This window comes from Phalaenopsis equestris, unplaced genomic scaffold (assembly GCF_001263595.1).
Source record: "Phalaenopsis equestris unplaced genomic scaffold, ASM126359v1 Scaffold000137, whole genome shotgun sequence".
Taxonomy (NCBI): domain Eukaryota; kingdom Viridiplantae; phylum Streptophyta; class Magnoliopsida; order Asparagales; family Orchidaceae; genus Phalaenopsis; species Phalaenopsis equestris.
In genome coordinates, this window is record NW_018164579.1 from 349,099 (window position 1) to 359,184 (window position 10,086).

Consider the following 10,086-nt stretch of genomic DNA (forward strand, 5'->3'; position numbering starts at 1 on the left):
ACACTCAACTTGAAGAGGAGACACAAGCCAACTCAGCCCTCGGACAGGAAGGGGTAAAGAGACAAACGCCTTGATACTACAACAAGCATGTTTAGGAGAAGACTTTCACCGACAGAGATCTCGTGCAGAAAAAAGCCAACCCAAGAGCGTGAGAACAAGTCGTAGGGAAGCTCGACCAGATGTGGAGTGTACCATTCATCGTTGACATAAGGGTCCCCGGATCGTATAAGCTAAAGAACTACACGGGAAAGAGGGTGTCTCGGACGTGTAGTGGAGATAATTTGAAGATATTCTATCCCTAGAAAAAAATTTATATCCTAATAAATAAAAAGTGTTATCATTCTTACCTTTGTACTTATTCATCCCTTTCATAAAAATGAATGAGTAAAATTTCTTCTGATAATGCATATGATCCTAGGGTTGACCAATACTCGGGGAACTTCACGCAAGAGATCGTCGAGTCCAGTTGATACTTACGAAACTCGAACCGATCTGTCAAAGATGTTTCCTCCCGAGCTACAAAACTTACAATGATGAGTAACGTCCAATTAGTAAATTCTCTTAAAACTGACAACAACGCTTGATAATTGATCAGAAGATTCTACAAAATACAACCCAAAATACTCATGCATCATAAAAACTCATGTTTCATACCTTGGAATTGGTCAAGCTCTGACAACAAGATTCTCTACCCATTAGTGACAAGATCTACAATAGATAGCATATGAATCACCCTAGGAACAAGTCTGGATGGTTACACGTGAAGACTGCAATAAGATCTGCTTAATACATCTGGGTCTAATGTGACGACTTAATCGAGCGACCGAGACATGGGTGGTGTATGAATCGAGCTGGTCAACAACTCAGTGAACTGGCCAAAAAATTTCTTAATTTGTTGACTCATCAATCCTCATAATCAGACACTCATAAAAAATCAGATCATTTAATATGAGGATATAAAAAATATATATACATAGTAAAGGTAAAGAGCAAAAGTAAATGTGGGACCAACCAAAAAATTTTATTTTTCATTCATAATCAAAAAGTGGTTTACAATTATTCTAACATCTTTTTTTACAATTGTTAGGCAAAAAAAATCTCTTTAAGCAAAATTACAGAGAAAATCGAAAGCAGCTACATATTTTACGACCCACCATCTTCTTGATTGCTCTAGTCCTCCAACTCTCCTGAGTCAAATATCAATGTGAAAAATTTCCCTATATCAATCCTTTTAGGAGAAACCAGTTGAGCCTTCGCCAGACAACCAACATCAAAGGAGGTCCTATCTCTGCACTTCTCTGTAATAAGAGTCACTTAAGCTAGATGGGAGGAGAGCTTGACAGAAAACTCATCTTGAGTCTTCATTGTTGCCATTTGGTCTTTCATGACTTAGTTTTCCTCTTGAGTGGTCTAAAGCAACCCCGGCTACCTAAGCAACTTTGTTGCAGCTTTCTTCAGCCTCAACCAACTTCTACTCAATATTTAGTCTTTCATGGTGCTCCCGATGAAGGATGGTCGACTAAAGATGAGAAGCTTTCCAGACCATTAAATGATATCTATCAGTCGTTCGAGACATGAATAGCAAACTCTGCTTAAGAAGTGTCTCTCTGAAGAAGGGAGATCATATCATGTCTGCTAGCATGGAGGGGCAAAAAGCCGCTACAACAGAGTCAGAATATTAGTCTCTTCGGAGGTTTATCAACATAAACTTACCTTGAGCTCTTGCTCACATTTGATTCCTCGCCTTGCATCGAGATCCACTTGAATGAGGGCTCCTTACATTTTTTTTTCTGAGAGGAACCAATGGACAATTTGCTCGAGTTGGTCGTTGGGGCTTTCCCATCACAGGGACACTCCTCGTGGCTGACTGGCCCAGGCAGATTTAACTCTTCAGTTTGCTCTGACGACAACCCCGCCAGGCGGTCTCCTTGAAGATATTCAGTCAAGCCACTAAGAACAAGGCGACTGACCTCATCCCTCATTAATATCTTGATGAATATCAAAGTGGCAAGCTTGCTACCTTCCCACCGAAGCTTCCCCCTCATGGCAGCTTGACTTCCCATGGCTTCTCTTCCTCTTTGCATACCACTACTATACACCCAAAAGACCTACAAGCTAAAGAGAACTTTAGTTGGCGCCAACAACGTTGACCTCTTAATGGGGATTAGCTCTTCTGTCACAATTCAATTAAAAATAAAAGTTGAATAAGAAACAAAGCAAACAAATTCTGCACCGTCCAAGCTTCCACCTTAGGCACTGATTGATTTGCTACTTTAGTAGTTTCAAGGAGAGAAACCAAGCAGGCCTTCTTCTTGGTTAGCAAAGCAGCCTCCATCGCGTCCCTCTCAGCCTTGCAGGAATCAAAGGCATTCCAATATTCTTCGGTCATCTCCTTGAAGGTGTCCGACTACAACATCCTATTAATAAGCACTGACTCAATATATGGTGGACCGATAACTTTTGTCCTATAATTTGGTTAGACTCCACCCTAACCGACGCTTTCCACTTCATTTTTGATGAGGCTTCCTCAGGCAGGTCTATCTAGATATACCACCTCTACATGAAGGAACCCAAACAAAAGCAAGGCTTCCAGTCCTTCACTTTATTTTTGACCCCAAATGGTGGAATTTGTAGAACAAAGCAAATCAGTAGAACCCGTCTGTGTCGACCTAAAACGAAAACAAATGATTGAAGAGCTCAAGGACCGCATGATTCTTGACAGACGACAGAACATAATGAGGGTCATAATGATTGTGATAGAGTTGGGCTTGATCTGGGCGGGGATGATGTCATAGTTGGCAAAGATGGAACACAACTCGAGATAAAGTGGCAGTCGAAGACCAAACCAAAACTGATCTTTGTAGAACAAGAGCTCGACACCGTACAAAGCTCGATCGACCACATTGGTGAGATGGTGCTTGATAGCATGGTTGAAGGTGCAGGTCTCCTGTAACAAGTCAACTTTGCGTTCGGTCATCCAAAATCGATCGCTCGGGGTGACTGATCTGAAATATTGTGGAGAGTATCAAAGAGCCATTTAGTAAAGCACAAAGACAAAAGACCGGGATAACGAAAGGAAGGGGAAAATGCAGAGGATGTGTGATCTCGGAACCTTACGCCCATTATATATTAGGAAACAGAAGAAGTCTAACCATCGCACATGGGTAAAAACATAACTCAACATCCATTTTCATAATGAGCTGATAGCGGGATCACATCAGCACAAAAAATGAAACAAGAAAATAATTTTATTCTGAAAAAGATAATTAAAATTAAAATAAATCACTCAAAAATTAGTCAGGATGACATCAATCATCACTTTAGCCGATACATACCTCAATTGAAGCAGTCTAGTATGCAAGAACTCCCCTCTAGACCTAAACTAACTCCGACAATCTGACTTGGCTTAAGCCCGAAACATCAAAGATTTCTCTCAGACAACCGGCATCTCCCAATGAATAGTCGCCACCATCTCCTTCAACCTCTCTATCTTCTCCATACGAGTTGATAACTTTCGCATATCCTCGCACCGCTCGATCCCTGTAAACTAAGCAAAAGAGCACTCAATTTTGTCTGCACGACGAGCAAGCGACCCAAGGGATGTCCTGACTTGGTCAGTTGCTTCCTCACATTCTGTAGGGAGAGGGGGGCGGGGGGAATGGGGTTAGGAGGCCTTCGCCGGGTGCTTGTTCTGCTATCACCAGTACCCAGTTGCTTTTCAACCACAGAAATCGAAGCCAGATCATCATTCAGGATTACCAAAGTTAAGTCATCTGCACCAAAAAACATTATAAAATAAAAAGACTTCAAAGAAAGATCAAATCCCACAAACAAGCCTTAAGCCAATCTCACTTGGGAGCCAATTGCACTCAAATGTCATAATCAAGATAGCAACCTCACCAGCAGGCACCGGTGAAAGTGGAGGGAGGTCTCTAAAAGTCATTTGAGTGATCGGGTCAACCAGAGGATCTTGTTGTGTAGCAAATGGTTGGGCAATCAGGTCAAAGGTCAGGTTGATCGGCTAAAAGCTTTTCCCTTAGTGCTAATGACAGAATCAGACAATCCCACCTGAGCTGACAGTCGGATTGTAGACTTTATCTTCTTCATAATGACTTTCTTCTTCCTCTCGCCTCTGACTGGTCCAGTTCTTTCGGTTTTTGGAAGACGAAGCAAAATAGATTTTTGTTTGAAACGTCACTGTAAAATTTTGACCAGTTCTTTATCCTAAAACTCGGAAGCAAGCCGACTCAAATAAGGAAAGCACGAAAAAAACTAGGAATGGGAAGGATTCCATCGCGCCCTATTTATAAGAATCGAATGCGCCAAAATCAAGAAAGCTATGTTATTGAATCATTAATTAAAATTGAATGCAATCTAGTTCTATATTAAATTATCTTATTCTTATCCGGTGTCACTTTCAAAAAGTAAGAAAATTGAAGAATTAAAATATGCACATCAAAAAGTGTCAATACTTATCTTAACGAGATCCAACGGTCTAGAAGAGAAGAGTACAATGAAAGCTAGCTCATTGCTCATGAGCCCCCCTTGATCGGCTGAAAAAAGTATAAAAAACAAGCTAACGAGGCGAAAAATCAACCAAAACCATGATGCAAACAAAAAGATGACTGGTTGATCCAAGCACGGACCATTCGACCAGAAACAAGATAAAAAAGTATCTGAACCAACCATTATAAGAAAATCGACCAAATATGATAGTCTATCCTCTAGTAGAGTCGATCCAAAGGAAGATTCAGTTTCACAACATCTCCAACAATCTCATGGATGCCCTAGACAGTTCTCATCAATTATCAAGGATCGATAGCCAAGCCAGATAAGTCGATCAACTCATACCGACCAAACTCTGTTGAGCGAGCTGATTCTGTTGACCCGAAGCCAGCTAAGTTTAGCTAGAGATAAGCTCGTACATGTAAAGTATCAGAAATAATCTAATACAGAACCCTTCCAAACATGGGTAAACATGTAATATCATCATTGTGTCCTCCCCTCTATAAGCATGAAAAGCTTTTATGAATAAAACATAATTGATTGCTCCCTCCCTCCCTCCCTCTTTTTTACACTCTATTCCTTGGGTGGGATTCACAAACAACTTTCGATTCAACACTTATAATCATATTAGATAAAAATAAAAAACTATGGGAAAACTAAATCCAAATATTTTTTTTCATATACATATTTACATAAATGAAGCATATATTTAATTAATTAATTAATGATGTTTTCAATGTCAACTTTAAGTGGATTAAACCAGCTAAGTTACTCTTCTAAGAAAACGATCTCCAGCCTTTATAACAGGGAATTTTTCTCACAGCAGCCATATCAAATCCTCTATAAATGTTTTTAATTTTTAAAACGTAACTGTATTCAGCATATAACATTAACAAATGTATCTTACGTCGGACATCTACAGTGAATGAGAAAAATGCATAGATGAAAAGATAAAAGTAATACCATAGGATTAAAAATGAAAAATAATTATTTTTGAGTTAGCATAAAAAAAGATTATTATGAATTGCAAAAAAAAAAAAACAGCAAAACAAATTGAAAATCAACATTCATAGAAACATGATCTACGTAATTGGATAAGATTATTGCCATTAATCGCAGAGAGAAAACATAAACTATTAAAATCAATATTAATTGATAAGGTGGCCAGATCAATCATAGCCATTCAGCTAACTGATCCACATCGTGCTCATCATTTACTAGATTAATTAGTGCTCCCTTATTCCCCTATCAATACCTGAGAATACGGAGTTTGTTCGCCGAGGGACTCCATGAGAGCAGCTAACTCTGCCTCTTTAGTTGCTACCAACTTATACAGCTTTGCCTTCGTACAGTTGGCTTCGTCAACCTTCCTCTGGTAGACTTGCTGACATTCTTTTTCAATCTCTAAAAGTAATTCGTCTTGGTCTGCTTTGCTTTCCCCAATCTCATCCCAGATGTTCTGCTCTCATGTAGAAATAGTTAAGAAAGGTGCAGAACAATTAAAATTTGAAAAATTTTGACCACTAATGTCTCCTTCTTTACTTCCAAAAAGCGAGATCTATTTACAGATATTCTATTCATTGATAATCACAAAAATCATTTTGATTAAGAAAGAAACAATAAAAGTATGAATTTTAAAATTGATGTGAGTAATTGCAAACGAACAATTTTTGGACCAATTTCCTTTGAGTTTAGAAAACGAAAGATTTCTTTTTTTTTTTCTTTCTAGATGGCAAAGCAGAAAAATTTGTGCTGGAGATACTACTCCTTGATGAATGGAATGAAGATTAAAATTAATTTTGAAAGACTACTCTGCCAACAGCAAGAAATAAGGCTCCCCTCCAATAAAATTTTTCAGAACTAATCGATCTCAAGCAAACTGCAGATCATATCTGTAACAAGAGCAGCGTGGCTTGCTTTAAAGGGAGAGAGAGAGAGAGAAACCTGAAGCTCTTGGAGAAGAACAGCACAACTGTTCTCCATGATGAAACCTATCAAACTCTTCTCTTCAACACCAACGGCCACCATTCTCTCCACCGCTTCCTTCTTTCCCCCAAAGATAAAATCGAAGCTCTTCAAGCCCACCTAGAATCAAGCTTATAGCCCTAAAAGAAGCACCTTGCCCTCAGGAATCATCAAAGGTGATGAAATGGAAGAGAAACCGAGTCGAAGCGAGAAGCAGCGATTCAAGCTCAAAAGGAGAGCAATTTCATTTACCTCTCTCCAGACTCCTCTTCTTATTTGGTCCTTCTGATGGGGTAACCTTTGGCATTCTAATGAGGAAAAAAGCCTGCTTCGCGAAAATGGGCGAGGAAAGGATAGGGAAATGACTGCTATATAAGTGCGATTAGAGAAACTGGGGATTCACGAAGAACAGCAGAAATCCACACCCTCTAAGTATTTCTGCAGACAAAATAAGGCTTTTGTAGAAGATTGTAAAGCAGGCGAGCGAGAAAGATTCCCCTTTTAACAAAAGAGTTTTCGTGTGCTTTAACACGATTAAAAGAGATAAAAGATTATATTCTATTTAATGCAAACAAAATTGAGGGATGGATGAAATATTACTTTTTTTTGGCGAAAAATATATATCATATAACTGGTTTAATTTATCTTAAAATTTATTAAAATTTGCCATATAATGTTGAGAATCATTTTAGATTTTTCAGTCAAAATTTGCCCAAATTATTTTTAATAATTTCTTTTCTAGAATGTAAAGAAATGTAAGAAATTGTTGTTCATGCTAATCTATCAATTAATTAAATCAGAAAAGTTGGATAAAAGAAAATTGTTGTGGCTTACACCACGATTGATGATCCATGACCGGCAAGTGTTGACTGTTGATGTTCATTTAAGAATATAATTAATAAAAATATTTTTTTAAATACATTAAAGTTTAAAAATTTGTCTTTAAATTTTTAAAAATGTTAAATAATATTTTTCATGTTATATCAAGTATTTTCTTACTTATTATCTCATTAATACTCATTCTGTTTATTTATTATAATACTAGTTTAAATTATTTTTTTTTTCTCTCATTCAAATTAAACGAGCCGACACTTGAGCCGGCTCCTGCTCGAAGAATTAAGCTCGAGCTCGAGATTGAATTTGATTAATTAATCAAGCTTAAGCTGAGGGTAGCTCGAGCTCCACTCAACTCCTTTACATCCCTAGACACAAGATAACCAATTAATGGTATAGAACATATGAATAGATATGTTAGTGTGCTTTATAACTTGTAAGCACATTTTAAATGATATACTCAATTACACTAACAACATAATTTATGGGTTTATGCGTGACAAAGTGGTTATGAGTGTAGTTTTTCATCATAAAGTCATGGGTTCAACTTTCTAGAAAAAAAAAAAAGACAATTAAATTAGTAAACATAAATCACAAATTTTGTATAAAGATAATGGTGATATGAGGAATGCCTACGTTATGTGCAAGAGTAATCAAATTCAAGTTAACTAAATAATTATACCCTACAGGAAAGCAAAGGATTATTGACTATGAAAATCACGACATGTGCATATAAATTAGATAAACAAATACAAATCAAATACAAACCTATAAGTACAGAGCAAATTTTACCGAAACAAAATTTTAATGTAGTTCAAGACACAACCAACATAAATTCATATATGACCCACATATAAATTAAACTTTCAATATTACCATAAGCCTAACTCTATCATTTTTTTCTAAGTAGATGGAGAAACCTTCACGCAATCCTATTTAAGCATGAAAAACTTCACTTTTTGCACTTACAAATGCCCTAAGATTTGCCACAATATATATGGTCACCATTAATGCAATTTTACAAAATGAAAATTTTTAGCCTAGGTTCTCTAGGATTTTTATAGTGATTAAGGAAAGCCTATAACTACAAAATGCAATCCTTACTAAAGATAGGTTGCTAATAACAAAAGGACAGTCTAACAGTAGCCAAGCAATTAAATGTGAAAGATGCTACTGATGAAGGCATCAAAAGGGATTTGGTTGTTAAAAAAGAAAATCTAAGAAATTAGTGGAATTTACTTACAACAAGCACTCCAAACAATTTTAAAAAGAATCCCCTTCTCAAATTGTATAGTCATAAACTTAGTGATATGCTTAAATGCAATTAAAAAAAGCAAGTTCAAAAATAAATTGTAAAGCATCCAAGATTTAGGAAGTTATATAAAGTTATATAAATAGAGAGAGAGTTGTGTGTGTGTGTGTTTGAGGAATTAGAAGAAGTAGTGAGAGCAGAGAGTGTGAAAGATAGGAAAGGAAATGTTTGTATTGAAGCTCTTATTTACAAAAATTGATTTTTTTTAACGCCCTCTTTTACATTCCTCTTTTTATAATGGCCAAGATCCCGATTAAATGTTGCTTTTGGTCTTATCCTACCCTTTCAAGGTCAACTTCCAATCGAATCGCTGGGATGCAGATAAGAAGACATCCATTTTTAGATGATATCCTTCCGAACATTTGGCTCCCTGTAATTAACTTTGTTTTTCAATCATTGGATGCCTTCTTTTTTGTTGATCTAGTTCCAAAAACTTTGCTTCGATCACTCAACTTCAGGCACCCAACTACGGTGATTCGGGCTTGAGTATTCGACTATGGTCACTTGGCCTCATGCATGCGGCCTCGGTCACTCAACTTCATACAATCAACATTAGATTTCTTTCTTCTCTGGGATGGTTTCTAACTAATGGTGAGCCCCGAGCCATTGGATTCACAATATCATGGATTGTCCAATTAATGATGATCTGGATATTCACTTTTACGACCATACAGATTTACACTTTTTGAATAATTTTTTGCATCCTTCCTAAGGGTCGGTCAAAAATAGCCTTCTTCAAGCATTTGATTTGCTAGCGTTCATCCATCAGAGTGACTACTACATTCGCTCAGTGCATCTCCTTGAGGACACATATCTTGTCATCCTTTCGCACACATTGCAAGTACAATGAAGTCGTTGATCAACAAAAGTGCTCTCCATCTAGAAGAAGATAATGCACGACTTTGATTCTGAAAAATTTAGGATCCTTTTTTCCCTTGGGGGAGTTCCCTAATTTTGAGAAAGTGATGTAAGGATCAACCCAGCTCTCTATCTCCTCGATTGCCACTTCCATGCCTTATTCTTCCCTTATCAAAGGATCGATCACACAACTTCAGGCACTCAACTTTGGTGATTCGAGCTTGAGCATTCAACTATGGTCACTTAGCCTCAAGCACGCGGCCTCAATTACTCGACCTCATACATTCAACATTAGATTACTTCCTTCTCTAAGATTGTTTCTAACTAGTGGTGAGCTCTGAGCCATTGGATTCACAATATCATGTATTGTCCAATTAATGATAATCTGGATAGTCACTTTACGACTATACAGATTTACACTTTTTGAATAATCTTTCGCATCCTTCATAAGGGTCGGCCAAAAACAGCCTTCTTCAAGTATCTGATTTGCTAGCATTCATCCATCAGAGTGACTACCCCATTCGCTCATTGCTTCTTTTGAGGACACATATCTTGTCATCCTTTCGCACACATTACAAGTACGAAGAAGTCGTCGATCGACAAAAGAGCTC

The 10,086-nt window shown here is 37.3% G+C and overlaps 1 protein-coding gene across 1 annotated transcript; it reads right to left on the minus strand.

The window, feature by feature from the left end:
- Nucleotides 1-5,616: 5,616 nt before the first annotated feature.
- Nucleotides 5,617-6,988, minus strand: LOC110021652 (65-kDa microtubule-associated protein 6-like). Its single transcript, XM_020720224.1, has 3 exons — nt 6,724-6,988; nt 6,451-6,611; nt 5,617-5,965 (listed from the first exon to the last, which is right to left on the minus strand). The coding sequence occupies exons 2-3, from the start codon at nt 6,532-6,534 to the stop codon at nt 5,744-5,746; spliced, it is 306 nt and encodes a 101-aa protein (XP_020575883.1). The 5' UTR covers nt 6,535-6,611; nt 6,724-6,988; the 3' UTR covers nt 5,617-5,743.
- Nucleotides 6,989-10,086: the final 3,098 nt, after the last annotated feature.

Bases quoted from the DNA above. Each gene is read 5' to 3' on its own strand.
- LOC110021652 (XM_020720224.1), bottom strand. From the start codon at position 6,534: ATGGTGGCCGTTGGTGTTGAAGAGAAGAGTTTGATAGGTTTCATCATG. The intron at 5,966-6,450 runs GTTTCTCTCTCT...ACATGAGAGCAG, and splicing joins TTCTTCTCCAAGAGCTTCAG to AACATCTGGGATGAGATTGG.